Below are 20,300 nucleotides of genomic sequence, written 5' to 3' on the forward strand. Positions count from 1 at the left end.
ACGGAAGCCTGAGCATTCTCATCCTAAGGAATCCTTCTAGAGAGAAGCATCAGATGTTTTCTGTTGAAAGTCGGCCTAGAGCCAATCACATGGGAAATCACGTGGGCCTTCACTACCCCAGCCGTGTCACTCTGCACATTCTATAAAGAGGGCATGGCTGGCCTTATGTAGGTTCAAAGTTACAGGAAGACTGTCTTTCAGTCATTATGCAGACTAAATGCTTGGTCGATAAAAATGGAAACCAAGAAAACATTTTCTACCTAAAATAAGTAGTTGACGATGAATGGCTTTACTTTTCTTTCTCTTCACTTCGCCTCCCCCCACCACACGCACACACACACACACACACACACACACACACACTAAATCAATAAACCAGAAATCTGATGCCTTTTCTTGGGTCATTGAAAAAAAACTGCGGGAAGGCTGAGGGCTGCCATTCCTACTGTCCATTGACCACTTCCTATTTGTATTTCTCACATGGAAAGCATTTTATAACAGAAATCATGGCGAAACAAGCCCTTAAATTAGAGCACCAAATTAAGAAATGCTATTTTTAAAGTGATTAATGAAAAATTAACTAATTGGAAGCAAAAGAGAAAAACCCCTTCCCCTCCCCCGCACCGAAAGTGGAACATTCTAGAGTGGTGTCCTCATTGTGTGGGGGAGTCTGTGGATTTGGAATGGCCTTTGTTCTAGCCTAGCATGTTATTTTGGAAAATGATACTTATAAAATGAGGGCTTGGAGCTATCAATTACAACCCAGGAAGAGGAATCAATGCAGTTTGTCCTTGGCGAGATAGTTCAGTGTATTGCAGCGGCCAAAACAGACTCCAAAATGCTGACCAATGGGAATAAAACAGAAGACTTGTCCCTGCCACTGCAGGAAAATGCAGACTGTGCCTGCATCTTTCGGGATCCCAGCCTCACCACACAGCAGGATACCTGAAGTTATTATGGGGAGTGAAGGGTTCCCTTGCATTGCCTGAAAACCGCAGTTCAATCTATAAAATCATGAGGCCTATTCAAAGGGCTACAGCCACTTTCTTCCTGAAGGATCCAATCAGCAGCTACTTGCAGGAACCCAACAAATTTAGCCAAATTCCCTAAAACTAAAAACTAGTGTTTCCCCAGTAAGTAGGTTGTCCTTCTTCATTAGGGAGAATGAAGAGGCGGGGCACCTCCTAGATGTACTGCACATTCAAGGCCACATCCTCCCCGCACCCCATACTCACTAGAATTAATGCCAAGGCACAAAGGACGAGAAAGAAGGGGAGCTAGAATCACGAACATTCTCACAGTCAAGTAAGAGCAAAGGACTGGGTTGTGGGGCTGAAACTCCATTTGGACATGACCTGAATTTGGACTAAAGCTCTCCCCAACCCCATCTCAACACATACACATACACACACACACACACACACACACACACACACACACACACACACACACACACACACACACACACACACACACAGAGAGAGAGAGAGAAAGAATATGCTAAGACATTGATGAGACACCCAAACATCAAGAGGTGCTTATGCGCGACGACATGTGCCATTTTCTGGAGCGTAGTTACCTTGGAAAAGAAGAAGGGAAAGGAATGGGATTCTCGGATAGCAGACCTTCCAATGGGCTTGTAACACTTATGTCTTTAAAAAATAAGCACTGAAGTAAATATGACAAAATGTTAACTTTACATGGATTTAGGAAGTGGTATGTGGATTTATTTTTCTCTGTACTTTCCTGCATATTTGAAATAATTCCTGATTAAAATTATTATTCTTATGAAAATGATTTTGTTAAAAGAGAGTTTTCATCTGGCAGACCTAGGAGAGTGGGTCTGGGATGAGTAGAAGGAACTGCCCCAGGACAATGAGAGTCTTTTCCACATGGAACCCTGCACGAAGGCTGGCATTCCCCGTGCACAGATGCAATGAGAGAAGCTGGACCCATCTGAGTGCCAAGCAATGATGCAGATGTGCCTCTTGCTCTTGTAGGGGGCTGAGCTGGAAGATGTGCAAGATCTCTCAGATCTCAGCAGGTCTCTGGATCTGTCTAGTCTGACAGAAACTGACTGTCTTCCTCTAAGGTATCAGTTACTTAGAGTACTTCTTAAACACAATGAATTTCAAAGCGCTGAATGTAGAATCTTCTAATCCTGGGATAATCCTGCATCCAGGCTCTTGGTGCTCACTGGCACCCCTGAGCCCTTGAAGCCTTTGTTTTAGAACCACTAAAAAGAAGTACCAATTTATGTATGCGGGATGTTCTATACAGTGGCACAGCACAGATTCAAAATGGGATTTATGAAGAAGCAAAGAGCCTTCCTTAGACTTGTGAGTGAGCATCATGAGGGGCAAAGATTCCCTCTTATAAAATATGCCAAAGTGCACACCTCAGGACATGATCTCAGGAGGGACAAGGAGTCTTAGCCCTTGTGGCATGACAGAGACAGACCCTGCGCCTTATACTCAGAATTTAGCTTTGCTCCTCCTGTGTCTGAATGCTAAAGGAAACGCAATGGATGGAGTTTATAAACCAGCTGTTCTCAGTGGCTGAGGAAGAGCAAATGAGCTATTTTACAGGGCAGATGTGGTCCAGGAGACTAGATGATTGAATGTTAATTGATATTAATATAGCTGGTCGGCCATTCCAGGCACTGGGCCAGGCTCTGACACAACCTGGCCACAGATCCCCAAGGTGTCTCCTGGGGAACTCCAATACTAAAGAGACCAGGTTATAAAGTGATATAAACTACGAAACACAATTCCCTTCAAATCTATCCCTGAAGGCATTGTGTTTATCTAGGGTTTAGGCATCTATTTGATGGTGTGTCATCAGTTAATTTAGAGGGAGGACTTATTAAGCAGAAGTGAATTTAACTGCCCTGAGACACTTGCTTCCATGTCTCTTGGGCCTGATACATTCAGTAATGTACAATTTTTTTTTCCCACCATTCACCATGGTTTTGGTGTGTCTTTTAGCAATGGAAATGCTATTAGCTACTGATATTCCTGAAGCAGAGCATTTGAAAGAAAATGCATTTGAATTCAATAACTGGCAAGGATACTCCCCACTTCGTGATGAATAATTTCAGGAATATTTCTGACGTCAGACTGAAGAATAAAGAGCAAGATAAGACTGGGTTAATGGAGCAAAGGACACAGTGTATTCAAATAGAGAGCTGTGAGCTCACTAAATTCTCTTCATGGGTTGTAAAAATGAGCTATCATTTTAGCTGAGAAATCGCAGCATGGAATTCTCTGCTCTACATATTCACTTGAGATGATTTCCTGCTTCTTTAACGCAAGCTGATGAATTTCATTTATTCATTAATTAACCTATTCAATCAGAAAACAACTCCTCATGTGCTTTGAGAAGTAATTAACCCTTGGTGGGGCAAGATACTCCCAGTTTGTCAGTTACTCTTGTGCCCAGGTATCCTCATGACCTCCTGAAGGCTGCACATCCCACCGGCCCCCAAGGTGGCATGAACTGCGTGTCTTAAGAAAACTGCAATTCAATTCTCAGTCACTCAAAGAGGAGCGTTTTTGTCAACGATTACCTAGAAACATGCCGGGAAAGTATAGGCTAGTAAGGTTTTCTTTTGCTCCTGCATTGGCACGAAGGTCTGCTTTGGGAATCTATGTCTGTGCTATTTGACATAATACAAAATTGACCTTGGCTTTGCAAAGAGTAGGATCGAATGAGTGACTCCAAGGACCCAAGCATATGCTAGCAGCTTATGGGACGCCTGCTGGTGACCTGAGAATGTGGCGGATCTAACAGTGAACACGTCTGCGCTGGGAAGGACTTACTGTCATATTCCTGTAACAGCTCCACGGCTGTCAAGAGAACAGCTCTGTGCTCTGGGTCCCTGATATTTAACTCGTCCAAATCTTCCTCCTCCAGGAGCTTAAAGGTGTCCAAATCTTCATATCCATTGAACAGGAAAGTGGGCATGTGCTCCTGGAGGGAAACAAGACAGAAGTGAGTCAGCAGCCCAGCCATGGGATCCACGACCAATGACCGACCTCAAACCCCTAAACTCTTTTTCCATAGTCATTTTTATGCTAATTCAAAAATTAGTAAGTATCCTTTTAGCACAGTCTGTACCTCCCAGTCCTATAGCTTAGTGGGCAGGCGGGGCACTTCATTCATCAGGGGTTAAGAAGATTTACACTGCAGGCTGAGATGGACCCCACTGGCTTGCATTTTAATTGTGCCCTTGCTGTGAGCTGAAGCCTATAATGCCACCCAGTGCGCAGTGGAGGAGATTCTTCTTTCACTTAGAGCTACTGAAATCCAGCTCACAGAGACCTGTGACTTCCTCAGTAGCAAGACAGTTTTGCAAGGAGGAAATAGAATCTACCACGTAGACCCACCCTGCTAGATGCCAGGAGTAATAGTGGGAGAGAGGGTGGAAGGGAGAATCCTTACGGCCTCTGAGAAGGCAACCAGGGCGCCAGGAGTTCGTGCTTACAGCCCTTCCTGGTAGTGGCTTGAAGCTCACAGCTCTCTGAAAGCTGCTCTTTGGACTAGGAGCAAATTTCGACCTGGAGTTTATGCTGTCACCCCCAGCGGAGGTCAAGGGCAGAGTCATGGTGCTGGTAACTATTTCTGTAGGATAATGGGTACTCATCGTAGCAGATGTGGGACCAGAATAGGACGGAACTCACTCTGAGGTTGATGCGATCCAGGAGATCCTCCACTGACTTGGGCTGGGGGGGTCTTCCTTTCCTCCTCCTCCTGGTGGGGCGCTTGGGCTTCTCCTCTTCCTCGTTGAGCACGTCCACGTAGATGAATTTGAATGTGCCCACCTTGTTGTTCAGCAGGCCCATCCAGGTGCCCATGGGGGGTTTGCTGATTATATCAATGATGTCTCCTTTCTGTGGCCCAGGGAACAAAGATCTTTCCGTTAGGTACATTTCCAAGCATGAACCATCTGTCAATCAGAAGCCTTAATCACACGCATGTGAAGACACTATGAAGTCCAGAATCAGGGCTCCACGAGTCACCTGCTACGATTGGGAGTCTGGCAGATACCGGACAGAACACTCCTGACCGTGCCGGATCTCATGGAGGCCCAAGGTCCCATCCCCTCTGGCCTCCTGCACCCACAGGGCAGTGGCCCGAGGTGTCCACCAGGGCTCACGGCTGGGTGGGCACCTGGCTCTCTAAATGCCCTGCCCTTACCCAGAGAACACCTATTTCTTAGAAAAAGAATTCCCACCAATCAGATGTCAGTGGCAACCGCTGTCCTGTAATTGCTTCATACATTTCGTGGAACCCCATCTGTCCCATATGAATGTCACTGATCACACAGAGAAGCCAGTCATGTCTCTTCAGCTGGTGAAAGCACAGAGACTGGAGGGTGGAGGGCAACAGGAATTCTGGAGGGAAGCTGAGGTCAGAGGACAGGGCCAGAGGGATGAGGTGGTGACCAAAGAGGATTAACTCAAGACCCTCCTCCATCCCCAAATGCTGGCTGTTCTCTGTTTCATTTTCCACTACAGAGGAGACCAGCTCATCAAGGTAGCAGAGACACTGGCCAGTCTGCACCACAACAGCCCAGCATTTAACAGCAAGGAGAAGAGAACACCTCTTAAGGCAACAAGGCACCCAGCGTTACTGCTCCAAGGCCAGGCAGACACACACCTTGAGCTTGAGTGAGTCTGTGTCATAGGGGCTGGGCGTGAAGTCGGTGTGCACCCTGGCGCGCCCACAGAACGGGCCCCGGTACGGGGGCTCCTCGTCATCACCGTCTTCCGACTTAACACTCTCCCTGTTGCTGGTCGAGGAATCGGTGGTGCTCACTGTTTGACCACCTGTACAGGAAAACAGGCAGAACACGGGTCAATACAGATTTCCTGCACAGCAAAGCTGAAGGCACTGGAGGGGACTTCCCTGGTGGCACAGTGGTTAAGAATCCACCTGCTAATGCAAGGGACACGGGTTCGAGCCCTGGTCCTGGAAGATGCCACGTGCCGTGGAGCAACTAAGCCCGTGTGCCACAACTACTGAGCCTGCGCTCTAGAGTCCGCGAGCCCTAACTACTGAGCCCATGTGCCACAACTAGTGAAGCCCGAGTGCCTAGAGCCCATGCTCCACAACAAGAGAAGCCACCGCAGTGAGAAGCCCGTGCACTGCAACGAGGAGTAGCCCCCGCTCACCGCAACTAGACAAAAGCCTGCGTGCAGCAACAAAGACCCAATGCAGCTAAAAATAAATAAATAAATAAATAAATAAATTTATTTTAAAAAGAAGGCACTGGGAACTTCCCTGGTGGCGCAGTGGTTAGGACTCTGTGCTCCCGACGCAGGGGGCCCAAGTTCGCTCCCTGGTCAGGGAACTAGATCCCACATGCATGCTGCAACTAAGAGTTCGAATGCCACAACTAAGGACCCTGCCTGCCGCAACCAAGACCTGGTGCAACCAAATAAATAAGTAAATAAATATTAAAAAAAAAAAAAAAAGAAGGCACTGAAGGCATCACAGGCTAGGAAGGTAAGGGCCAGAGGAGGGAAGTCACGAGACACAGCCAAATGTCAGGACCAGAGCAGAGTCCAGGGGAGGATCTGAGTTTTCTGACTGTTCTCCCTAATCAAGCCCCCTCATCAGACAGGGGCCTCCATCAAGTTATCTTTATGACCAGGGAATCCAGGTGACGCCAACACTCCCTGATGGAGGACACCACCCTTAACATTCATAACCTCTCATTTGTCAGGCATACTATTTTTACCCCATTTTACAGATGAGGAAACTTAAAGAGGTCAAGTAACTTGCTCAAGGCCAAATGCTTTTAAAGTAGTGAGTTTAAACTTGGTCTCTTCCCCCATAGCATTCGGCGGACACCACCATTGGACCGGGAGTGGTTGCACAGCATTTGTTTCAGGGACATCTGTCATTCTCATTATTTTATTTTCCTGGTTCTTAGTTGATTATTTTATTGCTCTGATAATAATGTTTTAATCAACATTTTGTATTCATAAAAGTTATGAAGACATTAGATTTCTTTGTCAAGCCAGAAGAGAATTATTGGCACTTCCCACTACCCGAAATGCATCAGGGAAAAATAACATTACATTATTGTGTTGAATTCTGCATAAAATGTTTCTGATTAAGGATTGGAGACTGAAGAGAAGCATCTGTCTTCTCTTTTATTAAACCCCCACTAAAATGCTAACAAAGGAACTGGATTCACTATGACAAGGAAAGTGGCAGGGGGCAATGCACAGGTGAGAGATTTTTACCAAAATCTATAAGACAAAAAAGTGGTCAGAGGATCGCTAATTACTACTGTAGGTGAAGGATGCTCCCAGAGGTCAGGAGGGCGACGTGTGCGCAGCAGAGCCCTAAGTCCTCTCCTCTCAATTTGCTGCTCATCTTCATGAGCCCTTCCCCTTGACCTACTCCCCCCCTCCAGTCTCCAGACGTTCTGCTGGCGCGCTTTCCCTCTCTCCTCCAACCAAAATCATTACCCTCTCTTTTGTGGCACTGCTAGACATCAACTACTAAACAAATAGGACTCTAGGGCCAGCTATTTTGCAGGTCTGTCTCTGTAACAGCACCTTAAGGGTAAGAACTTGGTCTAATTTATCTTTAAATTGCCTGAACGTGACACTCAGTAAAAGTCTGATTTTGACTCCAAGGAAATCATGTACGTTTGCACACTAGACCTACTCATTGAGCTTTGACCGCTCAGAGAACTCCGCAGACTCTCCACAGAACCTCCGGCTTTGAGCTTGGGCTTGTCCACGTGTTCGCTGTCAGGCTGAGAGGATGGAGGGGAGCCCGGCATTCCATCAAGGCCTGAATCCTGAAATGGGTTTTGACAAAATTATGTTTCACCAGAGTGGATGCGTGCCCTTTTGTAATTCACAGCAGTTTAGCCCTCAACGAAATCAGTCAAATCCATCTTTATACTCAAGTCTGATTCTTTACCCAAAATGTACCTTCCTTTTTAATCTAAATCCTTGCTTCATTTTAAAGTTGTGGTTCATGTAACTATTAATTAAACACTCAAAAAGTATTTTTCATGCTCAAATAGATATTTTTGAAAAGAATCTATCTATCTACCTTGTGGACAAAACATTTCGTTAAAGGCTTAGAGACTCTTAGTATACTCCCTAGTTCAGTAATAACACTGGACTTCAAATGTAGATCAGATACAACCCACTAGTCATGTAGTACCCGGAAGTATCATCAGAGAATATTTAATCTATTTGAAGGGAAACATTTACACACACACACACACACACACACACACCCCACACGCACACACACACACACAAAGCCCAGATTCTTATATTTCTGTTTACACAAATTACTAAAATTGGCTAATAAAATACCAACTTGGGACCCAGATATACAGTTGACCCTTGAACAACACGGGGGTTAGGGGCGCCGACCAGCTTTGCAGTTGGCCCTCCTTATCTGCGGCTCTGCATCTGTGGATTCAGACAACCACAGGTCGTGTAGTACTGTAGCATTTACTATTGACAAAATCCACCTATGAGTGGACCTATGCAGTTCAAAACCTGTGCTGTTCAAGGGTCAGCTGTACAACAAACATACCATTTTTCGGTCTATAATACAATTTCCCTAAGTCACCCTACGATTTTAGCTTCTTTCACTTCTTCTTCTGTTGTTAATAAACAGCTGGGAAGTCCCTTTTAGATCAGAATGCTGACAGTAGTGACTCAGCAGTACTTCTCACTTTTGGGGTGGCCACATATCATTAGTTTGACAGCCCCGCATCTGCACATGTAACTATAGCACGCTCACTTGATTTGAGGTGCTAATAGATAGACAGTGTCACACTTTAAAAAGTCTGCAGTCAGAACGGTTTACTGGCCCAAAGAGAACACTCTCTGGCATATTACACAGCCACGTGAACACAAAACCATCTAATGGAAACCTGTTATTTGCATAGTGCCGAATCATCAGAAGGGCTTTGATGAGATTCTGTGGGGCCCTGCAAACATATAGGGACAATAGAAAGGGCAGCTTCTGATCCAAAACACACTTCTGCTTTACATTTAAGGAAAGCGAGCAAACAACCGCACCAACTACAAACAGAGGTGCATCATTAGGAGGTTACTGAAGCTGCAAAGGATGAATTCCTGAGGTTTTCATTCCTCTTTTCTGAATCATAAAATAAGCCACCTTCCCAATTAAAATCTTTTTTAAATGCTTCTGAAAAAAACCTCCCAGTCTGAAAAACAGCAATACGAAATACACATCTCTGATACTGTATGTTCACAAATGCTTTTTAAAAATTATTAATTTATTCATCACATATTTATTGATTACAAGAAGAGGTACTATTTCAGAGGCCAGGCATACAGCAGGAACAGAGCAGATAAAAATCCGTACTAAAACAGTCGGTGTCTTTACTAAAGAGTTTTTTTTTAAAGCCTTACAATGTTAATTTCCTCTCTCTAAAAAGCATTATAATGATTCCTTCTTTTTTTGATTATGTGAAATGACCGCTTTAAAAAAAAAACAGAACTAAAACTACAAGACATCTATATAGTAGTAAAATTATAGAAAAATGCTCAAAGTGACGTGAAAGTTCTATGCTCATGATCCACAAAGCAGAAAACCCCTAGGAATATAAGTTTACGAGAGCTTTTAGTAGATGTTTCAATTTGGGGGAAAAGCCAACTATATAAAGTGCTTTAATTCGTGGCACTGCTTTCACTGGCATGATGTCTATCTCACTCGAGCGTGCACAGTTTGCTTCACTGCTGGGCAGAAATATAGAATCACCATCACTCCCACACCCATAGGGACAAGAAACGAAAAGACTAAGGAAAATATTCGTGGAGAAGAGATACCGGAGGCAGCCAGACTTCCCCTGCCGGGCTAACCGGCCACAGTTTCTCAACCTGAGCACTCTCAGCATTTGGCATGGTTAATTCCTTGTTTTCATGGACTGTCCTGTGCATCATAAGATGCATCCCTGACCTCTATCCTCTAGATGCCTGTAGCACCCGATACCACCCCACCCTAACCCACTGCCACTATTAAAAATGTCCCTAGCCAATGCCCCTGGGGTTGGTCGGGGAGCAAAATCAACCCCCCCCCCACCCAATACCCCACGAGAACCACTGTAATAAGCTGGAGACGTGCAGGCTTTGTTTGAAGCACACACAGTGCGGGGGGCTGGCTAGCTGGTGCTCAGAGTGATTCAAACAGGGCGATGCTTGGTTTTTAGCTCACCATGTCCACCAGAGGGCAGCAGCTGAGCAAAAATGCCTGCTTTCCCTGCTGTTCCATTTGGTAGATAAAGCAGCATCACCTGCATATTTCAACCAGCTCACACACGGAGACTTCAACAGACTACAGAAGGCATACTATAAAGGTGCCGGAGGAGAGCGCTTTGAAAATCTAATGGTCAAAATTATCTCAGGGCCAGCTTTCCAAGTGTCTTTATTCCCTCCACCCATAAAAATAAGACCCATAAAAAGAAGGTTACGTTCCTAGTGATGAACTTATAGAATTGGGGAAGGGAGTGGTGTCAATTCTGTGATATCTTAAAGTCTGCAGAGAGGGCTGGTTAGTGAACACACCCCTGCAGAAACACGATGACTGTGTAAGTCTTGCAGCCCGGAAGCACTTTCTGACTTTACTTCTCAGACTTGCTACGTGCTCCTAAGAACAACGTATGCTACATTTATTTGAAAAGTCGGCTATCTAAGAAAATTTGAGTGTCTTTTTAAGGTTTGATTCTGGTGACATCCATTTTGGAGCAAGGAATATTTTAGAAAATAAAATCCTTCCTTTGTGTTCTAATTTTCAGTGCTTATTGCATTAAAGAATAATCATTTCTTTACATGTCTGTCTTTTTCTCTCATTTGTACATAGAAGTCAGGGCCTGCTTTGTATTCCCAGCACCAAACCTGGTGCTCGGGCGACCCTAAGCGCTTAATAAATATTTGCTGAATCCAGTGTTTGTCTACATAAACCAGGCATGGTCCTGGAGCCTGGTTAATGCCTGTGAATATATTTACCACCATTTAAAATCTCAGACCAACAATCCTCAGCTTTTCTTGTTGTTGGGAAGAACCAAGGGGGCTTTTTGCTCGGCTGTCACATACCTGCTCAGAGACAGAGCTGCTGTATTTTTTAGACATTCTCTTCCTCATTGTTTCTTTCACTGATTTCACCTTTTTTCCAAGAGAGATTCGGGAGGCGGTAGGTGATTTGATTACTTCTTTATACACAAAATCTCCTTCTTTACCCTGCAAAAATAAAATGTTATAAGTATCTTAATCACAGAAAATGAAGCCCCCAAACAGGTTTTATTATTCTAACCATGAATGTCCTACCTCTCAGCAAAACACTGGCATGCTCCAGGATCTCCACATTTTTCTTATGTTAACTCAGTGCTACGTTATTTATCTTTGTGATTAAAAATTAAAAGCTATTGACTAAGTGACTTTTGCTTATTTGTTTGTTTAAAGTGGGATGTGAGTCACTTTGTTTTATTTGAACTTAGCATATTCTTCTCCTGTTACATGTTTTCCCACCATTTTAAATACCCAAGGGGACTGTATTTTATCAATAAAGAATGATTTAGATGAACCAATGTGCACTTAATCCCAGCAGCGGGCAAGAAGAAAAGGATAATACTACTGAATCACCCAAAAAAGTGGTAAGAACAAAATGGCAAATCTTAATCATTAGAAGTCCAGCATCTGGGGACGTCCCTGGTGGTGCAGTGGTTAAGAATCCACCTGCCAACGCAGGGAACACAGGTTCGATCCCTGGTCTGGGAAGATCCCACATTCTGGGGAGCAACTAAGCCCATGAGCCATAACTACTGAGCCTGCGCTCTAGAGCCCATGAGCCACAACTACTGAGCCCACGTGCCACAACTACTGAAGCCCATGCACCCTAGAGCCCGCAAGCCGTAACTACTGAGTCCATGCACCACAACTACTGAAGCCTGCATGCTTCCCTGCTGCTTCCCTAGGGCCCGCGTGCCGCAACTACCGAGCCCGTGTGCTGCCGCTACTGAAGCCCGTGCGCCTAGAGCCCATGCTCCGCAACAAGAGAAGGCACCGCAATGAGAAGCCCACCCACTGCAATGAAGAGTAGCCCCCGCTCGCCACAACTAGAGAAAGCCCATGCGCAGCAATGAAGACCCAACGCAGCCAAAAAAAAAAAAAGTCCAGCATCCGATCAGATTTCTATCATTGTAGCACTTCGTGTGGCCAACTCCTAAGACTGTGTAAATTTTCTTTTCTGAACAAGTTAGATTGTGGTCTCCTTTCATTCTATTTTGCATTAAAAAAAAAAACAAAACATTCCCCTGAGGGGAAAAAAATTATACTTCTTATTTTTTAGAAGATTGACTACATAAAATTATTGGTTTATAAATCAATAAAATTTGATATCCAAATAAAAGTTTTATTCTTCCAGGAAATTCTCAAACACTTCAAAAAATCATAGATGGGTGCTTTCGCTAATACATGACCATAACAACTATAAAGCACAGAATACTAATTTCACAGTTGCGTGACCAAATGCACAAGGGGAAAACAAAACTGTATGGAAAACTCACCTACATCTCTGGCACCTCAGAAAGTAAACCTTAGGGAGAACCTGTACACTGTAAAGGTGGCCTGTCCCCGGACTGTGATCCAGTGGCAGGTCCGAGGAGGCGGTCACCTTGGCCCTGAGGAGTCTGGTTTGCTTTGGCCCCAAGGGGACTGGGTTCATTTCAGGATACCCCAGATCAGAAAGACCTACGCTTGGCGTAGGGCTATGCACTTGGCCTATGACAAGCCTGGTTTTCAGAAATGCTGTCACATACTCTTGGAACCCAAATCACAGGGCTCCATCCTGTGGCACTACCTATGTGTAACAGTCACGTGCACTTGCAACTAGTATGAACAAAAAACACATGTGCACCAATAACTAAGACCATCTAAACTCATCTGGACGTGTGACTTGAAGAAACCTGGAAACCAGGGTATTAGAGAAATGATGCTACTGCAAAGAGAGAGATGGAGGCCACAGGTGGTCATCATTCAGTCCATGTGGGACTGTGAAGAGTCTTTAAGATGTGGAACTAGAGCTTCTCTCCAAATGCGATTTAGGATCCCGAGGAAAAGGTCACCCAGTACCGATTCTCAAAGATACTAAATGTGAAACTATGTCAACCACACCACTTGAATCCAGATCTTTTGCTTCCCCTCTGATGTATACTCACCAATGGGTCAGAATTATTACTGCCAATGTGCAGAGAACGATTTGTCAAGTCAAATCCTCCAAAACTGCAGGTTCTCTGTGGAAAGGAGAGGGCAGAGAAGGAACAATCCAGTTATGCTAAGATCATCCAGCAGTGCACCAACCCAACACATGTCCCTTTTGTAGGATGTCACTGAACCACAAACGTGTTACAGGATGAGAGTAAGAAACGAGAAATGATGAAGAAAAAAATACATGATTCATGTTATAAGGAGACGCCACTCATTTTGCCCTTCCACAGGCCACTGGAACTGTGCCTACACCAGAGGTCCAGAATCCCCTTCACAGGCAAAAACCAACTGGTTAAAAAATAAAAATACACCAACCAAAAAACCATACATGTGTTAAGTGCTCTAAGATTCCCTGTCTCTTAGCAACAAAATTTCCCTTCCAGACCCCTTAATATCGGCTGCATACAGTAGTGATAATGAGGGAACATGTATTAGGGAACCCATGTGCTCAGAGTGGTCTTGGAAACCCAGATGTGAAGTCCTACAGCCCTGCCACTGACAGCAGGCTTTTCTGAGGGACTCTTGTTTTGTTTAGTTTTAAATCGCTGAGATGGAGGGGAAAAGGTTATGTTTATAGTGGAGTCCAATCAGGCCAAGAGGATTACTCACTCATTGCTTCCCTGACCTAGCCAAAAATGCTGATAACTCTCCCATCTAACTGCCCAACTTAATTACTTATGACCCTTTCCTCAGAGTGTATGAAATAAAAAGACACCACACTTGCCCAGAAAGAAAAAGATTGATTCCGTGACTGTCTCTGACCACACTACTTTAATTTCAATAGGAAAAACACTGATAGAATGAAAACTTTACTGTCCTTTCGGTTGGTTTCAAACTTGATGGAACTGCTTATGTTTCAGTGCTTCTATATTTCCAGAACTTGGTTTGAATTCTCTGTTGTTTTTCTAGCAAAAGCTACTCAAGCACCACCTCCCCCCGCCAACCCCCAAATCTTTAAGAAAAAGGAGAAATTCAAAGCACATTAATTTTTGTTATCACCGATTATCTTCTTAAGCAATTGGTAATAAAATGTGAATCACAGATTTGGGTGCCAATATTTTGTATTACCTGTTTCTCAGAGAACTCTAGTTAACAGCTATTAAAAGGAAGAAATGAACAGAAAAGCACACCATATACTATAAACACTGCTTTTTTAAAATAAATACACCTTAGATACATATTAACTGAACTGAGAAAGTAGAAACATCCAGGAAGGAAAGTGCCTAGGTTTATGGAATCACACAGATAGGGATCCAAATCCTGGTTCTACCACTTAACTTGCTGTGTGACCACAGGTAGAGTACTGAACTCTCTGAGCTTTGGTTTATTCATTAGTAAAATACTATCTATAGCCTATATTTGAGACTTCTAGCACACTGCCTGGCACAAAGCAGACACTTTAGGAATGCTGGTTTCTTCCATTACTTTTCATTAGGGCCACACTGAGAATTTGGTAGCTTGTCCTGACAATTGCTTTATTGAAGTTTAGGCTTAGTCAACATTCTAAATATGCAAATGAAGAACTGGAGCTTAGTTCTGGGCCTTATAATTCTGGGAGCTTCAACTGTAAAACCAGAGCAATCCCAGGAATCGGCCAAAAAGTGAAAGATAGCAGGTGTAGCAGAAGGAAAGGCCAGGAGATACAGAAGTGTTATATTTCAGGATAACCGACATTCAGGATATCACACAGCTGTTTTTCTCCTTCAGCAAAGCTGTTGCTGCTGTTTTAAATAATCAACCACAGACATAACTTTCAATGGACATTATTCTCATTTTATATAAAAATATCAATGGACAATCTGATTTCCCTTACAGTCAACTTAACTGGACCTATATCTACTCTATAAAAAGAGGAAGACCTCTGTAAACAAAAACACTCACCAAATCCCCTAATCTGCAAGCAATGTTATGACCATCTCTCAAGGTTAATTTTTAACTTTAACTTTCCCTTTCCAGCTTATAGTGTCAAATAAATTTTCTCATTTTTGCAAAGGCAGTCATTTTATTCTAGTTCCTCTCCTGTGACTCAGGGCTCCACAGACACAGTATGGCCTCCAGATGCCTCCTCATCATTTTATGGCTTTTGTACTTTCCTGCTTTGAATTCCAACACCGACTGCAGCACTGGAGCCCAGCATGTTATTTCTGATGCATATGAAATAACTGACAAAGAATTTATGTGGAAACTACAACTGCAATAAATTAGAAGCTCATTTATGTCTTCATATGACTGCTGCATGCATTGTTTCCTAAAATAAGAAGTTTAGAGGAAAGAGTGGACTGGTTTTCTTAACTACCAACTAAAACCTCTCCCAGTGACATGCTAAGATATTTGGAACTGATTCTTCTTTATCAATGGAGGATGAACAAAATATAACCGTCAGCACCACTTGAACTAATCTCCAACTTTTTCTGTAATATCAGGTAGTTCTTGAAGCAGCACTCTTTCAACAGAGAAAACAAGAGAGAATAGTAAAAGAATGTAAACCAATCTTTGGTGGTCTACATGAATAAAGCTTAAATGAGGTTTTTCAAGTTCAAACATCTCCTGTACAGATAATTACAAGAACATTTTAGATAGATGCTTGTGGATGAGAAGAGCCAGTCAATGGAATGGTCATGCAGCTGAAAACACGTTTTTGGGGGGTTTGGATTTTTTTTTTTTAATGGACAAAATTCCAAAATGTCATGCATGTCTGTTCCCCCAAACAAAAATTGAATGACCAAATAAAAAGCAAAACAAGTGACCGTTTCCAGTGAGTACAAAGCATTGTCATTTCCCTGAGGTTTCATCAAGCAAATATGGCATTTTTTGAAAGACAAAAAGATCAAGGTTGAAGAGTAAAGGAAATTATACTTTTGAATAAAATGAAAGAGATATATGACAAGAAGAAAGGAAAACAATTTTTGAGTAAACCAAGTAAAGAAATTATTTTAATCCCTTAAAAAAACAAAAAACAAAAAAAAAATCCTCTTCTGTTGTTAAAACACTTATATTCTGGGACCTCTCTGGTGCTCCAGTGGTTAACACACCGAGGTTCCACTGCAGGGGGCACAGGTTTGATCCCTGGTCGGGGAACTAAGATCCCACATGCTGCACAGTGCAGCCAAAAGAAAAAGAACTTACATTCCCCTATGTTCTCTGAATAATTAGAAAATTAAATTTTGTTTTCTTGATTGTACAATTATACTTACAAGAAACGGTATGTACAAATTTCTGATTTAGCACTGAACACGTATTTCAGCAAGTATTAAAACTGTCCAGTACTGCCTCAAGTTCATAGTACTTTAAAAATACCCAGCCTCAGGCTGGTACTGGGGATAGAGGTTACAGAGTGCCACTTTTACAGGGGGTGGAATTGGTACGTGAAAACAAGCTTGTCCAAATGTCCATACTCAAACGTCAATGAAGAATTAATCACTGGCTCACAATGTGCACACAAGGGCCCACAATGGCACAAATCTTGGAAATATAACTTCTAGAGAGAAGGTCCTGATGAAGTTTTATCATTAACCAGTCAATAAATAATATAAGGGATACATGAGCAACTCAAGGCACTCAATCGGAAAAACTCTCAGTATTGCATGATTTAAACCCATGGGGCTGAGTCATCAATTCACAGAGAAGAGGTGGATCTGTTCTATCAAGGTCATGTCCAAAGGTACAGAGGCAGATGAACTAGGCACAACACCTCTGAAGGTAAAAAACAAATTATACCAAGACTAAGTAGCCACAAGTATTTCCTAAAAGATCTGTGGGTCAGAACTGAAGGAGTGACAACAAGAAATGATAACAAAGAACTGTTATTTTACAACAAAAACAAAACCAACCGAGACTGTTGCCATGACAAAGAGCCAGAGGAAAAGCTGTTACTGATAATATTAAAAGTGTTGCAAGATTTATAAGAATGTGAAAAAAGTGGAGATAGAGCAAGAAAGTCAACACATGGGAATATTTGGAAAACCTAAGGGCTGGTACGGACCTAAGCATCCTTTAAGGATGGCATTGACCACAAAAGCAGAACTTGATTGAATGAATTTAAATTACAGCAACTGTCTGGGGAAGAACATGTTACAAATGTGAAGGAACTCTGGGAGAAGCCAGCATGGGAGGTGGCAGTACAGTCAGTCTACTCCTTCAGACCTATAAAAGGGGACAGGCCAGCAGACCCAGGTGGATTAAGCAGGGCGCCAGGGGCCAGGAAGCGCACAGTTCCTCCACACCCTGCACCATTTTATATGGGCTCTTGTGCAAACTAAAAGTTGGGTGGGAATTTCAGGGGGATTAAATCCCTATGTTCTCCAGTTCAATATAAGTCTTGCCCTGAAAATAAATTTTACTAGGTCTCTAATAATTCAGTAATAACACTGAAGACCATTTCATTATTTGGAAGTAAGTACTTTATTCCTTGCTATGTACGGAATAATCTATGGGGCAGTGGAGGACATTTCCAAATGTTGATCCTTTTCTTTAAAAAGATAAGCACATCAAATATACTTAAGTAAAACACAGGAGTTCTAATTTTTCTTTCCTTTTAGATTTGAGAACTTTCCGTTTGCCCCTAGTAATAAAAGAAAGTACTTTACAGTGTTTTTCAAGTCACCAAATTGGCGACGATGATGGCGGCAATCTACCGTGAGCTAGTTCCTATTGTTTTAACTCACTGAGAGAAGAAACATCTCTTTTAAGGGCAAAACTTCCTTCTGTTTTGAATCAGCTTCCTTGAGGCCAAGTGACACGATGGCTGCGACTCAAGACAGCCACTTCTAGAAGGAGGCCAGACCCCACCCCTGTACTCTGAGAGCCCTTCTCTGGATCAGCTTCAATGTTTAGTTTTAAATTAAAACTCAAACAGCTTCAACTGGCAAGAGGACAAATGGGAAAGAGGGAGAAGCCATTCCTCAAGGAAAGTGGGGGTAGGAATGGAGGTGATGGAGGGACAGACCACGAGAAGAGCGGGGAGGACGCCAGGCTGCACGCAAGAAAGGCCATAATGCTTGACTGCACATCACAGAAATGACAAGGCCGTCCCCATGACCGTCTTTGTGACTCACGGACTTCTGGTGGATTCTCAAGAGAACCCCTTTGGTACAGCGGTCCACCGTGGCGGCCCACTTCCTCTTGGCCTCCTCCTCCTCCTCCAGCAAGCACCGTCTCAGGTCCTGCTTCTCGGCCTTGCTCAGGGTCCTGTCTGAGGCAGGACGCACTAGCTGGGTCAGGTTCAGGTGGCTGTACAGGCTGCGTTCCACCACGTACGTGACATTGAACTCGCTGACGGAGGGGCGCCCGCGCACCCTCCTGCCGGGGCCGCCACAGACGCCGCCCCCTTTGGGTTTCTGCCGGAGCAGCTGCAGGTCGCAGGTGGTGCTGTTGATGCCTTTTCTAGAGGGACGCTGGCAGAGGAAAGCTCTAGAACACGAATAATTAGTATCCGTTTTCTTCAAGCGGATCTGCTTCCGGACGCTCTGAACCGCCTCTAGGGACACCAGGAGGTGGTGCCGGCGACGGTGGCTGTCATAGAAGCAAACGCCATCAGTACTTACCCCGTGGCTCAGGGACCCGAGACCCTTCTTCATCTCCCCCTCGGTGAGGGAGCGGGACACCTTCTGGGCCTTGTCGTCTTCTGGGTAGGAGAAGAAGGTCCCCATCTTCTTGGGGGGCTTGATCAAGCCCCGGCTCTCTCCTTTGCTGAAGGTTTTGACCAACTTCCGGCCGGCACCCCAGGTGTCCAGGCTGCTGGATGATGGAGAGGTGGTGAGAGAGTCTGAATCATCTTCTGGAGGTTTCTCAGGAGAGGCATCAAAGAAAAATGGCTTCTTGTGCACTCCAGAGTACAGGGCAGACCTTTCATCCGGGACCGGGGAATTCTCAAGCACCTGTTCCTCCCCGCCTGGAGGGAATCAACACAGACACAGTCACGGGCTCCTGTCAACAAACCTTGGCGTTCTCTCGCAGATCTGTCTTTAGACCCCCAGCCCTGCAAAACATAAGCTAAACCATGCGGTGACCACAGGGATGTCCCTCCCCACAATCACTTACCCTCCAAAAACCCAGCTCCTGCTTAAATAAATGCATATAAAAAAGAAAACAACCTGAGCAAATAATGGTTTCACACAGGCTGAATGTTAAAAGGTATCAGATGCGATTTCTCCTCCTCCTCTCAATACCTTTGTAGACCAAACACCTTAACAGACCTATTAAAAATGGCATTTGGACACTCTAAGCCCATCAATAACACAATATTCCTTAGCATTTAACGATAATTATCCTTCCCAGTTTGCAAGTGCAATCCTCAGAAGCTAGGAATCAGAATCGTTCCCCCTTCTGAAAGGCTCTCCCGTTGAGTCTGGTTGGCTTTTTATAGTCAGAGTGTGATGAATGCCATGTGGCTGACAGTGATTTTTTTACTGGTACATATGCCATTTAAGTAATTAAGTCACCAAGGGAGAAGTTTGGGTGAGGAAACGCCATAAAGGGTCGTAGATTGCAAATGCAACTGACAAATGGTCCCCACTTGATAAGCCAAACACAAAAAGTTGCGGAACTGGGTGATCCAAGACAGACATTCCCATCAACGCAGGCCCTGCTACAAAGCAGCAAGGGCATTTGAGGGCCTGGACACGCAAGCAGCCCCATGGAGTGTTCCATTTCTTCTCAAGGATTCCAGCTCTTCAAGCCATCACTGGAGCCAGGTATCCAGCCAAGACTTCCAGAGCCCAGTGGAAAGGTTTGGACTTGCTGGCAGGAAAATTGAGTTCTTTTCTGTGTGTGTTATGTGAACATCTGTGAGAAAAGAAGTAGGTCAAACTCTGGGTGTAGTGATCCTAACTGGCTGTGTCCCTTTAATTATAAGGAAACTTTTGAGCACTGCAGCTTTCTGCCAGCCGAATTGTGAAGAGGAAAAGGCACCAAGCTCCTTGGAACAGAGGGATGGCACTAAATATACCACCTGGGATGAGGGTCCCAGTGTGTGGTTAAATGTCAAAGATAAAGGGAGAGGGTGGCTCACTCCAGAGGGGGAAA

At 44.0% G+C, this 20,300-nt stretch overlaps 1 protein-coding gene across 5 annotated transcripts in view; it reads right to left on the bottom strand.

Annotated features, from left to right (window-relative positions):
* Positions 1–20,300, bottom strand: part of SASH1 (SAM and SH3 domain containing 1) — a 251,572-nt gene that overhangs the window by 12,384 nt on the left and 218,888 nt on the right. For 3 of the 5 annotated variants that reach the window (XM_082474432.1, XM_082474431.1, XM_082474434.1), the window contains 7 exons: positions 18,332–19,167; positions 13,229–13,303; positions 11,109–11,252; positions 7,687–7,822; positions 5,662–5,831; positions 4,683–4,892; positions 3,822–3,972 (listed from right to left, as the gene is read on the bottom strand). In XM_082474432.1, the coding sequence (XP_082330558.1) occupies positions 3,822–3,972; positions 4,683–4,892; positions 5,662–5,831; positions 7,687–7,822; positions 11,109–11,252; positions 13,229–13,303; positions 18,332–19,167 (1,722 nt within the window). The remainder of the gene's footprint in view (positions 1–3,821; positions 3,973–4,682; positions 4,893–5,661; positions 5,832–7,686; positions 7,823–11,108; positions 11,253–13,228; positions 13,304–18,331; positions 19,168–20,300) is intronic. The other 2 variants (XM_082474433.1, XM_082474435.1) reach the window with 1 other exon arrangement.

Source organism: Balaenoptera physalus (assembly GCF_965194825.1).
Source record: "Balaenoptera physalus genome assembly, chromosome: 9".
Taxonomy (NCBI): Eukaryota; Metazoa; Chordata; class Mammalia; order Artiodactyla; family Balaenopteridae; genus Balaenoptera; species Balaenoptera physalus.